At 39.5% G+C, this 15,308-nt stretch overlaps 1 protein-coding gene across 7 annotated transcripts in view; it reads left to right on the top strand.

Moving 5' to 3' along the window:
- Window positions 1-15,308, top strand: part of JADE3 (jade family PHD finger 3) — a 151,441-nt gene that overhangs the window by 78,097 nt on the left and 58,036 nt on the right. For 4 of the 7 annotated variants that reach the window (XM_033850087.2, XM_033850085.2, XM_033850086.2 and 1 more), the window contains 2 exons: window positions 1,768-1,824; window positions 2,596-2,675. In XM_033850087.2, coding sequence (XP_033705978.1) covers window positions 1,779-1,824; window positions 2,596-2,675 — 126 coding nt within the window. In that variant the 5' untranslated portion in view covers window positions 1,768-1,778. The remainder of the gene's footprint in view (window positions 1-1,767; window positions 1,825-2,595; window positions 2,676-15,308) is intronic. The other 3 variants (XM_073798931.1, XM_073798930.1, XM_073798929.1) reach the window with 1 other exon arrangement.

Raw genomic sequence — 15,308 nt, 5'->3', positions numbered from 1 at the left:
GAGGAGAGGGAGCTCTGTGTTCTTGGCTGCACTTGTCTGGTGTGATATCTGTGCTGGGAGTGGGGATGGAGGGAGTGGGTCTAGGTCCAAATACCATGGACTCTTACTTTATGTACTGAGTTGTAGATTTTCTTTAATGAGTGCTTCTTCATTTTCTGTATGCCCTTAGGACCATTTCCAGAGATTTTATTTTATTTTATTTTTTTAAAGGGAACTTTATTTTTATTTATTTATTTTTGGCTGCATTGGGTCTTTGTTGCTGCACGGGCTTTCTTTAGTTGAGGCAAGTGGGGGCTACTCTGTTGCAGTGCATGGGCTTCTCATTGCTGTGGCTTCTCTTGTTGTGGAGCATGGGCTCTAGGCACACAGGCTTCAGTAGTTGTGGCTTGCAGGCTCTAGAGCAGAGGCTCAGCAGTTGTGGCGCACGGGCTTAGTTGCTCCGCAGCATGTGGGATCTTTCTGGACCAGGGCTCGAACCTGTGTCCCCTGCGTTGGCAGGCGGATCTTAACCACTGCGCCACCAGGGAAGCCCTCCAGAGATTTTAAATGAGTGTTTTTTGTTTATTTTTTAAGTAATTTTCACCAGTTTCACTGGGGAATGGATCCACAAATCTCTTCACATTGTCATGCCAGAAATGGAGCTCTACTAGCTTTTTAGCATACAGTTTTGTTTCTGTTACTCCTGATTGCTCATCGTGGCCTTGTACTTGGATTTCTATCTCCTTGGTAGATTGTGAGTCTCTTGAAGGCAGTAGCCCTGACCTTTATTCCTTGTTGGATCATGATTGTCCCTAGTAGCATTTTATATACTGTGGCGCATAAAAGAATGTTAGTTATTGACTGTATCACTGTCTTTTCTAGTTTATATTTTCAGCACTTCTTTTGTGACTTAAAGTGTCTTACCATGTTTTCCTTTTTTTCTACTCTCTAGTGCTGATGTGTTCCCAGAAAGGTGGTGCCTCTTTTTTATCTGTCACTGGTCTCTCTTTCTCTCTTTCCCTTTCCCTCCCTCCCTCCCTCCCTCCCTCCCTCCCTCCCTCTCTCTCTCTCTCTCTCTCTCTCTCTCTCTCTCTCTCTCTCTCTCTCTCACACACACACACACACACACACACACAAGGATGCTTAAACTATTGGAAGTTTTAATTAAAAACATTATTTTTCACGATATAGGAGCTTTCTGTAGCATTTCTTGCGATAGATAGATATAATTTTAAATTAGGCTAGTTTGTGGGATGGGAACAGGTAGAAAGTGAGAAAGGGGGAGAAAGGGCAGGCAGAAAAGCAATGGTTTGTGCTTTTAAAGATGGGACATGCCTCACTTGTTCTTTCTTCAGCCAGCCATGTCTCATGCCTTTTTAACCTTGGCCCTTGACAGCTCTGCCTTTGCAACTGCTTTTTCCTTTCTTGCTCCTCTCTTATTGGGGATCCCTGGCTGATGATGACCCTGTGGCTGCCCCCCTTTGTTTGGGTGGACAGTGGTCATGTGGCCACATCTGAGGCTCCAGCCAATCCTATACCATTCATTCTCTGCTGCTTGGATTTCCTCCTAAAGCTAATATGTGGCCTCACCCAGTCTTTGACACACTGTGTATTGGAGAATTTGGTAGTACTCTTCTCCCATCACTCTAGGTCATTTGAGAATATTCTTAACAGAAATTATTTGATTTGTGTGATTTGCCTGCTGCTGCTTCTTGAGCAGTATTGACTGCCCTCTGGGATGGGTATGTGTGGGTTGACTATTTTATTCAGTGTTGTTCTCTTTCCCAGGATGCTCCAGGATGAAACGTCATAGAACTCTCAGCAGCAGTGACAGTTCAGACGAGAGTGAGTAGAACCAGCGAACAGCTGGTAACCTCTGTATCTGTAATCCTTGAGGATTTCTTTGACTTGAGGACAAGCTGTTTCATGCTTCTTTTAATGGTTAAAAAATAATGTTTCTAGGAAGGAAAGCTTGGAGTACCATTTTTCTTATTTAAATTTCATTAGACATAGATAAGTTAGGTGAGAAAATTGGTTTTATGCGGCATATAGCATTTTGTTTTTCACTTTTTATTTACCCAAGCAACAAAGCCACATCTACCAATGATATAACAGTCCTTTTCTAGAAAGTAAGAAAAGTATGAGAGCATAATTGTAGGCCCTACAGTTCTATTTGTAGCTCAGGTACTAAGTGTTTGACTGGATGAGTCATCATTTGTAAAAGACAACAGCTTTATTAACAGTAGCATTTGGGGAAGTGCTGAAGGTTACACAGATTACCTGCTCCACATTTTTAGTTTTTTCAGTTGCTTTTGCAGATACTTTTTCTCCAGATGGAACATGAATTGTGTTATTCCAAGTTATTATGAAATATGATTACACCAAATTGAATCTCCTCAGCGTTAGCACTGTTGAAGCTTTTGCACCCTGGGATGTCACCCATAAATGTCATTAAACTCCATTATGAAACTTTTTTGGTTGCAATTTAACTGTTTTCTTCAGTGGTATGAGGTCACTGTGCTCTTCTCCACCATATATTTCATATTCTTTTGGATGACATTTAGTTATAATAGCAGGTAATAAGTCTCAGTATGTTTTTCTAATTATCTTTTGCAGGTCCTTCCACTTCCTTTACTTCTGGCTCAATGTATAGGAGCAAGTCAAAAATTCCAAATGAACACAAGAAACCTGCTGAGGTGAGATCAGATATTAAATTCTTAAGACTTAAAAAATAGACAGATAGCTACCTTCTGCCTACATATCTACAATACCCAGATCTTGGAGACGTGAGGAGTAAACTACATGCCAATGGATAGGCTTGTTTTCTGATGAACTTTTTTGTTTTTCAAGAAAGATTCCGTTTCCTTTTTCCTTTGGGGAAAACAGTAACCTTCACTGTGCTTTCATTTTGGTGATGACACCTAAGTGCATGGCTTTAGAATATAAATCCTCTCCTAGCCAAGAAGTCAAAGGGAGCCAGATTTGGAGAATTGGGAAGGACCAAAAGAGCCAAAGATCTGGCCTATGATAGGAAAGAGCTAAGTTGGCAGGTGGGAGGCAGTGCAGGAAAGGATAGATGAGGAAGTTGTGGATAGAGAAGGAAAGGACTGGATTGGAGATCTGGGCTCTGGTATGTCCTCACAGCCTTCAGAGCACTACCACCAGGCCAGGAAAAATGGGCCAGTCCTTGTGAGGCTAGTCGTCTTCTGCTTCAAGGGCAGCGAAGTGCCAGGGTTGCACCTGGATTTGGTAATTGTTTTATGAATCCTACAGACTTTCCTCTGTGATAATTAAATGATGAGAAACTGACCTTGTCTATCTTCACTTCTACTATGAGTAGTCTTCCTTGGCTGCAAAGGAAAAGGGAATGTATTAGTTAACTGTTGCTGCATTATACGATATCACAAAATTATTGGCTTAAAGCAGCACACATTTATTATCTCAGTTTCTGTGGGTCGGGAGTCTGGGCACAGCATGACTGGGTTCTCTCTGTTCAAGGTCTTTCAAGGCTGTAATCAGTGTGCTGGCTGGGCTGTGTTCTCATCTGGAAGTTTGACTAGGGAAGAATTTGCTTCCAAGCTCATTCAGATTGTTGGCAGAATTCATCTCCTTCCAGCTGGAGGACTGAGGTCCCTGTTTTTTCATTGACTTTTGGTAGAGTACCACCCTCCACTCCTAGAGACTGCTTGTAGTTCTTTGCCATGTGGCCTTCTCCATAGATCGTCTCAAAACACAGCAGCTTACTTTTTCAAAGCCAGCTAGGGGAGAGTCTTTTACTCCAGTCTGCTAAGACTGAGTCTTTTTTTTTTTTTTTTTTTTTTTTGCGGTACGCAGGCCTCTCACTGTTGCGGCCTCTCCCATTGCGGAGCACAGGCTCTGGATGCGCAGGCTCAGCGGCCATGGCTCATGGGCCCAGCCGCTCCGCGGCATGTGGGATCCTCCTGGACTGGGGCACGAACCCGTGTCCCCTGCATCGGCAGGCGGACTCTCAACCACTGCGCCACCAGGGAAGCCCAAGACTGAGTCTTATATAACATAATCATGAGAATGGCATCCCATTACATTTGCCACATAACATAACCTAATCGAGGGAGTGACATCCCATCATGTCTGACATATTCTGTTGATTAGAAACAAGTCCAGGTTCCACCTGCCCTCATGCAAGTGGTGGTGCGGGGGGGGGGGGGCGGCATTGCTTTAGGGTGTTAGCCAGAGAGAGCATTTCTCCCTTTCTCAGAGGTCACTTTTCATTTTCACCTTTTGCCAGGGACCTTTCTGGGCAGAGTAGAATATCAGTGTGTATTTATATGTGTCTGTGTCATGCAGAAAAACTTAGGGAATAAAACGCACATAAACAGGAGCAGAACAAATTTCCCACCTATCCAGAGGAGGCTTTGACTACAGAATGGTGAGAAAGAAACCTTGCTACTTTCCCATTTAGGACAGCCAGTCCTCGAACATAAAGTGACTCAAGAGCTTTGAGTCTTAAGGCCTGCTGCCTCCGAGTCAGTGAGAATATCAGTCTTTTGTTGCAAGAGATAGGGGACCTGGGCTACTGGAAGCAAATTTTTTCATTTATATGTCCCATTCTATTATAAAAGAGAGAACCTGATATTGTAGGACAAAACCAGCCTTGGCATTAGAAAAGATTGATTCCATGTGTTGCTTGGCTGGTTTATTTCATCTCTCTGAAATCATTTGTTTTGTCATTATAACATGGATGTTATCACGCCTACCTCTCATAGGTACCATTTATTGTAATTTTCTGTGCCAAGAGCTTTTTATTAGATAATCTGATTGTTTCCCAAAATTAAGCAATTGTAAGAACCTCCTTGGATGCTGCCTTCATTTAAAATTTTTATTTAATAACTTATTTATATCAGTATGGACTGACATATATTTATTTTATACTTTGGGTTATAATCCAGTACTACATAATATATTGTATTGCTCAAATTATTCTATATATCAGTGAAATCATCTCTCTTATTTTTCTCTTTTCAATTTCCATTGATTTCTGCTCTTACTTTTATTATTTTCTTCCTTCTTGCTTCAGTTTTATTTTGTACTTTTTCTAGATTCTTGAGGTAGATGCTTAGGCTATTTGAAATTTTTCCTTTTTTCTAGTATAAGAATTTTAGTGCTATAAATTTCCCTTTAAATACTACTTTAGCTGCACCACATTAATTTTGGTATGTTTATTTTCATTTTCATCCATTTCAATATTTTTATTTTCCTTGAGACTTCCTCATTGATCCATGGATTATTTAGAAGTGTGTTGTTTAGTTTCCAAGCGTTTGGAGACTTTTATTGCTATCTTTCTGTTATTGATTTCTAGTTTGAGTTCATTTTTGTCAGAGAACATAGTCTGTATGTTTCAGTTCTTTTACATGTGTCAAGGTTTGTTTTCTGGCCCAAGATATGGTTTATCTTGGTGAATGTTTCATGGGCACTTGAAAAGAATGTGTATTCCACTGTTGTTGGGTCCTATTGGTTGATGGTGTTCTTCTGTATCCCAGCTTATTTTCTGCCTAGTAGTTTTATCAGTTGTTCAGTTAGGGCTGTAGCAGTCTCCAACTGTAATTGTGGATTTGGGTATTTCTCCTCTCAGTTCTATCAAATTTGCTTTGTGTATTTTGAAGGTCTGTTGTTAGGTGCATACATATTTAAGATTGCTATATCTTCTTGGTGAATTTATCATCATGTAATGTCCCTCTTTGTCTTTGGTAATTTTGTTTGCTCTGAAGTCTATACTATCTAATATTAATATCATTTCTGGCTTTCTTTTGATTCCTGTTTACATGGTATATGGTATATTTTTTCCATCCTTTCACTTTTCATTTATACATATAATTTTTATTTGAAATGAGTTTCTTGCAGATGATATATAGTTGGGTCATTTTTTAATCCACTCTTTCAATCTCTGTCTTTTAATTGGCATATTTAAAACATTCATATTTAATGTAACTTTTACTACTGTTTGGTTTAAGTCTGCCATTTTACTATTCTTCTGTTTGTTTTCTCTGGGTTTTTTGTTCCTCTTTTATTTTCTGTCTTCTTGTGGATTACTTGAACATTTTTTTAAGTTCCATGTTGAGTTTCCTTCTTCTTTTTCTTTCTTTTTTTTTTTTTTTTGTTGGCTGCACTGCACAGCTTACAGGATCTTAGTTCCCCAACCAGGGATTGAACCTGGGGCCTCAGCAGTGAAAGTGCAGAGTCCTAACCACTGGACTGCCAGCGAATTCCCCCATGTTGATTTTTCTATGGTGGTTTTAAGGGTATATCTTTGTGTAGATTTTTAGTGGTTGCTCTTGGGAAGCAACCTTTAAAAGGGAGGGCCTTTAACAAACATGACATCAGTCTCCTGATCTCTACATTTTACCACTTTGAAGTAAAGGAAGCTTACCACCATTTGGTTTGTTTATCCACCCCACCCCCACCTTTATCATATAGTTGTCTTAAATATTTTCTCTACATACATTGAGAACTACATTAGACAATGTTAGAATATTCGCTTCAACAGTAAAATATTATTATAAAACTCAAGAGGAAAAGGGTAGTCTATTATATTTACCCGTATTTTTATTCTCTTGTTCTTCCTTTATTCCTGATGTTCCAACTTTCCTTTTGTTTATTTCCTTTCTATATGAAGAACTCCCTTTAGCTGTCCTTTTAGGGGGAGTCTGCTGGTGGTAAGTTCTCTTAGTTTTCCTTCATTTGAGAATGTTTTGGTTTTACCTGAAGGTTATTTTCACTTGATATAGAATTCTGGTTTGACAGAACTTTTCTTTCGGCACTTGAAAAATGTGCTACTTCCTTCTTGCCTCCATGGTTTCTAATTAGAGATTGCTCTCATTCAAATGGTTGCTCTCCCGTAGGTAATCAGTCATTTCTTTTCCAGTTGCCTTCAAGATTTTTCTTTGTCTTTAGTTTTCCAAAGAAAACTTTAGAAATCCATGCCTGGGCATGGATTTCTTTGGGTTTATCCTGTTTGGGCTTTGATCAGCTTCCTGAATCTAAGTTTATATCTTTTGCCAAATTTGGGAAATTTTCAGCCATTATTTCTTCAGCTATTTTTCAGCTCCACCTTTTTTTCTTTTCTTCTTTTGAGACTTCAACTGCATGAATGCTAGATCTTTTGTTATTTCCCACAGGTCCTTCAGACTCTTCCTGTTTTTTCAGTGTATATTCTTTCTGTTGGTTAGATTAATTTCTCTTTTTCCCTGTTTCTTTATTCTGTTAATTCCATTATTCTATTGAACCTATCCTATGTGTTTATTTCAGTTATTATATTATTCCATTTCAAATTTTCCATTTGGTTATTCTTTGTATCTTCTTATTTCTTTGCTGAAACTTTCTTTTTTTGTTGTTTCAAAAGTGTTTGTAATTTCTTGTTGAAGCATTTTTATGGTGGCTGCTTTAAAATCCTTGTCAGATAATTCCAACATTTGTGTCATCTCAGTGCTGGTATCTGTTGATGGTCTCTTATTCCTGGTTCTTAGTATTATGAACGATTTCCTATTGCATCCTGGGCTGGGTTTTTGTTTTGTTTTGTTTTGTTTTTTGGTATTATGTTATCAGACACTAAGTCTTATTTAAATCTGTTTTAGCAGGCTCCCATAATAACCACACCAGTGGGGAAGAGAGACACTGACTTTTTACCACCAGTTACACAATTCCTAGGCTCCCCATCCTAGTTCTATTATCTCTCTAGGAAGGTAGTTCTGTTATCCCTCTGGGAAGGGGGAAGGTTGGCTCATTACTACTTGGCAGGGGTGGAAATCCCCACTTTGTTACCTCCACTGATAGCAGGGGCAGTGGTGTGGTAAGGGGTACTGCATTACTGATGGGCAGTGGTGATAGTCCAGGCTCCCTACCCAGTCTCTGCTGATATCACATTGAGGAGGAGGAATGCCTTATTATTGCTGGGTGGGAGTGGATGTCAAAGCCTCTCAGGTGATGTCCACTGATGCCACAACAATTGTTCTTTTTTAAAAGACATTTTAACATCTTTTTGAAATATAATTCGTACAGCATACAGTTCATCTACTTAAAGTGTATAATTCAGTGGATTTTAGTATATTCACAGAGTTGTTGGGTAACCATTACCACAGTCTAAATTTAGAACATTTTCATCACCCCAGAAAGAAACTCCCTATCCATTAGCAGTTAACTCCCTGGGCCCCTACTCCCAGCCACTGGCAACCACTAATCTAATTTCTGTTTCTACAGTTTTGCCTATTCTGGACATTCCATATGAATGGAATAATACAATATATGGCTATTTGTGTCTGGCTTCTTTCATTTAACATAACATTTTCAAAGTTCATTCATGCTGTAGCATGTATCAGTACTTCATTTCTTTTTTATGACTAAATGATACTCCATTGTATGCATATATCACATTTTTAAAATCCATTCATTAGTTGATAGACATTTGGGTTGTCTCCATTTCTGGAGTATTATGAGTAATGCTGCTGTGAGCATTCATATACACGTTTTTAGGTGGACATATGTTTTCAAAAACACCTAGGTGTAGAATTGCTGAGTCTCATAGTAACTCTGTTTAACCATTTGAGGGAATGCCAGACTATCTTCCAAAGGGGTCTCATCAGTTTACACTCCCACCAGCAGTGTACAAGAGTGTTTGAAATTTGTTATTGCTATGGGTACCAGAGACTTGGAATTCCTCAGATAACTTTGTTTTTGTCTCGTCTCTTGACTTTTCCCCTTGTGCTTGTCCTCAGAGAGATTTTGTCTTCTACAGCTCTCCTAGCTGTAAGCCACTGTTATCACTGGAGGCTTTAGTGTGGTGGTAGGGTATGAGGGAGGGGTGGTGTTCTCTACTCTTCTGATTATGTCTCAGTCTTTGGGGTGTGTAGTGGTCCTGTGTCTGGGGGTGAGGTTGGGGAGGTAGCCTTCAGGGATAGAGCATTTTTGCCCCTGCCCACTATTTTCCTGAATGCCTGCAGCAGGTATCCTCTGGTATTCTCAGTCTATGTCCTTGAAGTTTTCTCTCCTGCAGATGAAGGCTTTTTTCTCTGTTGAGTAACACAGGGAAGCTGAGGCTGGGTGCTTTTCCCTTCCCACAGCACTAGTCCAGTGCCCTCACTTGAAATCCTTCCTCTGTAGATGAAGCCTTTTGTTCAATAAGGGAGCCAGGACACTGAGCACCAGCGACCCAGACAGCACCACTGGGGGAGCTTTTTCTCCAGGTTCTCCCCCATCTTCCCTGTGAGTGGCCTCCTGGGTTTCTAGAGAAAAAGCTTACAAGAAGGTGGGAACCCCCTATGACTACAGCTCCCAGAAACTTCATATTCTCATAGTAGGCCCCACTTAGCCCCCAGAGATTCATCAGAATTTCTAGTTTAATGTTCCTGCTGTGGCTTCTGCCCCAAGTAAGGAAATGCTCCTGTCCTGTGTCTCCCTGCAGGCGTGCTTGCCTCTCTTTGAGTTTGACTATTTGTCCTGTGACTCATTTCTCTAATGGCTTCACAAAAACTCGTTAATTTGCTGCCTCTCCTGCCTTTTTCTTCTTGTAAAGATGAGAATTTCTTTTTTCTGACTCTCTACAGGTCCAAGATGAAACCTTATTTTTTAGTCATTGAAGTGCAATATAAATGATCTTTTTCACTGGGGCTTAATTGGCTGCATTGATAGACAAATATTTTCTTTGATGTTTAGTGCTTTGGTGAGATTCCTGTGTGTGCCTCCCTGAGTTATCCTCTAGAGGAGTATTTCCTAGGGGTGTGTGAATTCCACATACGGTTCAGGGGCTTTGGGACCTTCTGAAAATTGTATACAGACTTTTAAGGGTATGTTTTTATGTGTATTTTTTTTCTGAGCTAGTAGCCTTCATCTGATTCTCAAAAGGGCTCCTATTCTAAAAGATGTTTTTAAAAAGCTAATTGCCCTAGAAAAAGCTCATAGTACTAGATGACCAATTTGAATATATTAAAAAGTCTTTTATTCTTTCTCAAAAGCCTGCATATTTTCACCTAATATTAGTCTGACTGGTCTATAAAATATATCAACCTATCTTAAAAGATTGACTGCATATCTTCTCTAGGCCCAGAGTCTCATTTATTATATCTAAGACTTTCATAGCAACAGAGTGAAAGCTCATATATTTTAACTCAGCAGAGAACACTGCATACTCTCAAATAGAGCCTATTTATATCACTTTACCTGTATTTCTAACAAGCTTGATTATTTGGTTTTCTGACCCACAGCAGATAAAAAGTACTAAGCTTGCAAATGCACACTTACTGCACAAAAAGGGACATTGAGGAATGGGAGAAAAACTTTCAAAGCAAACCTCAGTTGTCATCTCTTGTATGAAAATTGCTCACATCTCCAAGTCAGACTCAATTGTTCCTCCTCCTCCATTAACAGGATGTATATGCCTCTGATACAGGGTAAGGAGAATAATCAAACCTACCTAAGCAGCCCAAAAGTACATTGCTTTACGGGAATCGATGTTCCAGTTGATGTCAGCCCATTAGCCATCAGAAATGTCCTATTTATTCTTTATAAGAAACCTAAGAATTATTTAAACTATCTGAAAAGTATTTCCATGATTTTTAAAGTTTTAAACTTAGAAATTGAATAAGTTTTGCTTCATTGGAAAAACCAACGTGGGACACAGTATCTTGACAACACTGGCTACTTTTGTTGATATAAAAACAAGCTTGTATTCTTTGCTAGGTTTTCTCTGCTTTAAGTGGTTGATTCTTTTAGATAACCTGAAAAATCTTTTCTTGCCTTAAGATTGTATAATTCTAAGAAAATCACTTACGGTTAATTCCTCTTGATTAAATAGAGTTACCGTGTTTGCAGCTGTTTTTTAATGCTTTGGGGGTGACATCTGTTTGTCGTCAGTTATGTATTTCAGATTTAGTGACTATGAATCAAAACTGATCAATCTCTCTGCTTCATTATACATGGACCAGACAGTGTTCCCCTTTGTGTCATACAGGAAGCACATGTTTTGGCTTTTCCTCTAAAAAATGTCACAGAAATGTTCAGACTAGCTGTGCTTATAAGAAACTGTCCACTGAGAGATGTTAATGAGAACAGTAAAAGCCAGAGCTGTCCATGAAGGGCATTTTCATTTTGTGGCTCTGGCAGGTTAAGCATTGATATTCTAATTGAATTCATAGTGAGGCCTCCTTTGTTTCTGCAAGCATCTGAGAGGCCAAGATGTGCATGCACTGTTGGACTTGGCATAGCTTCTGGGCTGTATGTTAGCCTGTGAATCCCCTCTTTGACCATAAATGAGCAGATATCTGGTAAGTACAAAGCATTTTTGTTTCAGGAACTTTTGGGGAAACTACCAGTGCATATAAAATAGGCACACAGTTAAGAACTTGTAAAACTTCTCAACTTCATTACCTAGGTCAATGTCAACATCCAGATCCCTCATTCACAATCTTTAATTTAGCAACGAATAGCCATGTTTCATTTTGTGAAGTTTCTGTATTACCGCATGACCTATAGAATGTTGGTTAAAGTTCTCGATGGAGCTCTTGCTTGGGAACACTGTCTTTGGGAGTCAAACCATGCATGTTTTAGTTGAGCCCTGAACTCACATCTCCTTTTACCCATCAACAATTACTTTATGGACTAGAGAGGAGAATTCAGCTATATACTTCTTGCTGCTTTTAGAACTAAAGCTGAGACTATGATGATGATAATAAAATAACTGCAACTAGAATTTATTTAGCAGTTACAATGAGCCCAATACCATGCTAAGACCTTTACATAAATTCACCTATTTAATCCCTACAACTACCCCTATGAGGTAAGTGTTCTTATCCTTGTTTTACAAATAAGTAAATAAACATGGAGAATTTAGACAGCTTCCCAAACTAGTAAGTGGTGAAACCAGTAGACCAATCCAGGCAGTCTGTCCCGGGACCCATATTCCTCTCTTTAAAGATTTTTTTTTTTGTAACGCTTTTCCTATTTCTTTTCTTTTTTAAATTTATTTATTTTTGGCTGCATTGGGTCTCCGTTGCTTCATGGGCTTTCTCTAGTTGCTGAGAGTGGGGGCTACTCTTCATTGCGGTGCGCAGGCTTCTCATTGTGGTGGCTTCTCTTGTTGCAGAGCATGGGCTCTAGGCATGCAGGCTTCAGTAGTTGTGGCTCACGGGCTCTAGAGCACAGGCTCAGTAGTTGTGGCGCACGGGCTTAGTTGCTCCTCGGCATGTGGGATCTTCCCGGACCAGGGCTTGAATCCGTGTCCCCTGCATTGGCACATGAATTCTTAACTACTGCACCACCAGGGAAGTCCTAAAGAAAATTTTTAAAAATAAATTTATTTATTTATTTATTATTTTTTGCTGAGTTGGGTCTTTGTTGCTGTGTGCAGGCTTTCTCTAGTTGTGGCGAGCGGGGTAGTTGTGGTGAGCAGGGGCTACTCTTCGTTGTGGTGCACAGGCTTCTCATTGTGGTGTCTTCTCCTGTTGTGGAGCACGGGCTCTAGGTGTGTGGGCTCAGTAGTTGTGGCTTGCAGGCTCTAGAGCGCAGGCTCAGTAGTTGTGGTGCACGGGCTTAGTTGCTCCGTGAAATGTGGGATCTTCCCGGACCAGGGCTTGAACCCATGTCTCCTGCATTGGCAGGTGGATTCTTAACCACTGCACCACCAGGGAAGTCCCCTAAACATTTTTAATTTCACTTTTTACCATATAAAACATTTACCTGGTTCAAATATCGAACTATGAAACAAAATACATTCAGAAAGATTCAGCTTTTGTCTCTCTTCTCCCTATTTTCTCCCCTTTCCTCTGTGCTGTTTATTATTATTATTTTTTAGTTCTTCGTTTATCCTTTTATTGTTTATGAAAATATATACAAATATGCATGTATGTGTGTGCCACTATATGTATATAAAGCTCATACCTCTACCCAGGATACACTGTAACTATTTTGCCTGTGTTTATTTTATAAACCTTTAAAAATGACTTTTCTTACCAGAAGCAGATTCATGAGACCAGTCTGGTAAATGTATTTCATATCACTTTGCAGATATCTTCCTGAGTACTGAACTTAAATTCCTATCCCCTCTTCAGCATTTTATGTTCTGCCTCATACTTGAAATGTTTGACTTCTACAGCAAGATAAGGCAGACTCTTGCACTCTGCCTTGAGTAAAAATGCTTCTCTAGAAACCTTGGATCTGATGCTGTTTAATCTGGCTAGCTTGTAAAATTGAAATCAGGCTTACCATGTAAGTCTATTTTTTTCTAAAGGTGGAAGGGAAGTTTACAGTAGTCATTGGATTTAGCCTTCATTTGCTTAAGAAAAATAGGTATGAGTTGATTGGTATTTCTGCAGTCCGAGGTTCCCCAGACTTCACAGAGTGCCTGTTCCCTGGAAGTTTACTATTTCTGAAGCAATGGACAAGGGCCAGATTTCATTGGCCTCTTTGTCTAGAGTCTTCAAGTTACTCTTCTCTTTGGTAAATGTGTGTATTAGTTTCCTAGGGCTGCTATAACAAATTACCACAAACTGGGTGGCTTAAAACAGCAGGAATTTATTTTCTCACAGTTCTAGAGGCCGGAAGTCCAAAATCAGCCAGACTGCATTCCCTCCAAAGACTTTAGGGTAGATTCCATTCCTTGCCTCTTCCAGGTTCTGATAGCTATCAGCATTTATTGACTTGTGGATTAATGAATCACTCCAGTCTCTGCCTCCATGGTCATAATCCCTTCTCCTCTTCTGTCTCAAATCTCCCTCTGCCTTTCTGTTATAAAGACACTTTTTATTGGATTTAAGCCCCACCTGGATATTCCACGATGATCCTTTCATCTCAGAATCCTTAAGTTATTTATATCTGCAGAGATCCCATTTCATATAAGGTAACATTCACAGGTTCCAGAAATTTGGATGTGGACATATCTTCTGGGGGGCCACCATTCAGCCCACTGCAATATGTTTCCAGGCTACTTAGGAAACTCTACAAAACAGACTTTCATAAGCAGTTATATCAAGTATGAAGACATGGCTTATGCTGTGTGATTATTGTTAATCCCAAAGCATGATTTTGCAATCAGTTGATTTATTTTGAGAAGTGTATTGTATGGAAAATAATGAAATATTTTATGAGGTTGAAAAATACTTGGCTCTAGTATTCTTTGCAGAGCTAAGGTAGGATTTCCCACAGGCAGTAGTTGAGCACAATTGTAAATTGCCACCGTGTCTTAACCACTGTCTCATTAAAGGCACTCTGGTAATTTATAGAAATGGATCAGAGTGTTCAGCAAAATGGTGATTCAGTTTCTCCAACTAGCCACCCAGAACACTGAGCTCTGTGCAAAACATGTTAATGGATATGTCTGTGATCCTCTCTTACCTCCTTATACAAAGCATTATGTAGTAAACCACCGGTTTTCTGTTTCCTATAGACTTAGCTTTCTCCCTGCACAGTACCCAATTAACTTTAATTGGTTAGGATTTTTGGTAGGAAAGTCATTTTGTTGCCACCTCGACACCAGCATGTTTAACGTTGGTTTCCTGCTCAGGTCATATTATTCATTCTAAATCTTCCCTAAATGAAACCAACAGGCATTTGTAGAGTTGTCCCTGCAGAATAGCAAATGGAATGAGTCCTTATGCATTTAAATGACATCATTCGATTATGTGATAGTTCAGTCCTGTACTCTGTGAAATGTCAGTTTAAACAGAACTACACCAACTGAGAATTAATTGCTTTCTTGTACCATGCACTGTGCTTCAACTTTCGTGTTACACATAACTTGGACAGTGTTTCTCTTCAGAGAACGTTGATTAGCATTAAAGGCTAAAATGTTTGCTTGATGGCATCTCTTCCTTTGATAATCCAGAGATGTAGACACATTTACCTTAAACCTGCAAGTGGTTGTTTGATTTTTTTTTCAGAATTAGCACTTAGTAGGTGAGGTATATATCAGTGTATGTATGCTTTTATATGAAAGTTTATTCCCTCATTGTTTAGGCATTAACTGGGCCTTCATCAGTGAAATCAGTACCAGGTTAGCTGAAGAACTCATGGCATTCTTCTTTCCTGTTCTTGAAAAGGCAGAATCACAAAGCCTAAGTTGCCACAGCAATTTAAGTCATGTTCCCAGGCTTGTGAGTACATTTCTGTGCCTGTCAATCACGCAGGAGCCCGTTCAGTCAGAGGATAACTGTACATCAAACTTTAGATGGGTATTCATTCCCATATTGTCAGTACCTAACTGTGCTTAAGGTGCAGAAAATGGACTATAGGGAATCTCTTTGTCTCTGTAAGTCCAAGTTTTAGCTGTACCCATATCATCATCCCCTACCTCTGGCCTTTGAACTTTC

The sequence above is a fragment of the Tursiops truncatus genome, chromosome X, assembly GCF_011762595.2.
Source record: "Tursiops truncatus isolate mTurTru1 chromosome X, mTurTru1.mat.Y, whole genome shotgun sequence".
Lineage (NCBI taxonomy): Eukaryota > Metazoa > Chordata > Mammalia > Artiodactyla > Delphinidae > Tursiops > Tursiops truncatus.
Note: the sequence above shows the minus strand (reverse complement) of the source record. Positions and strands in the feature narration are given on the sequence as shown.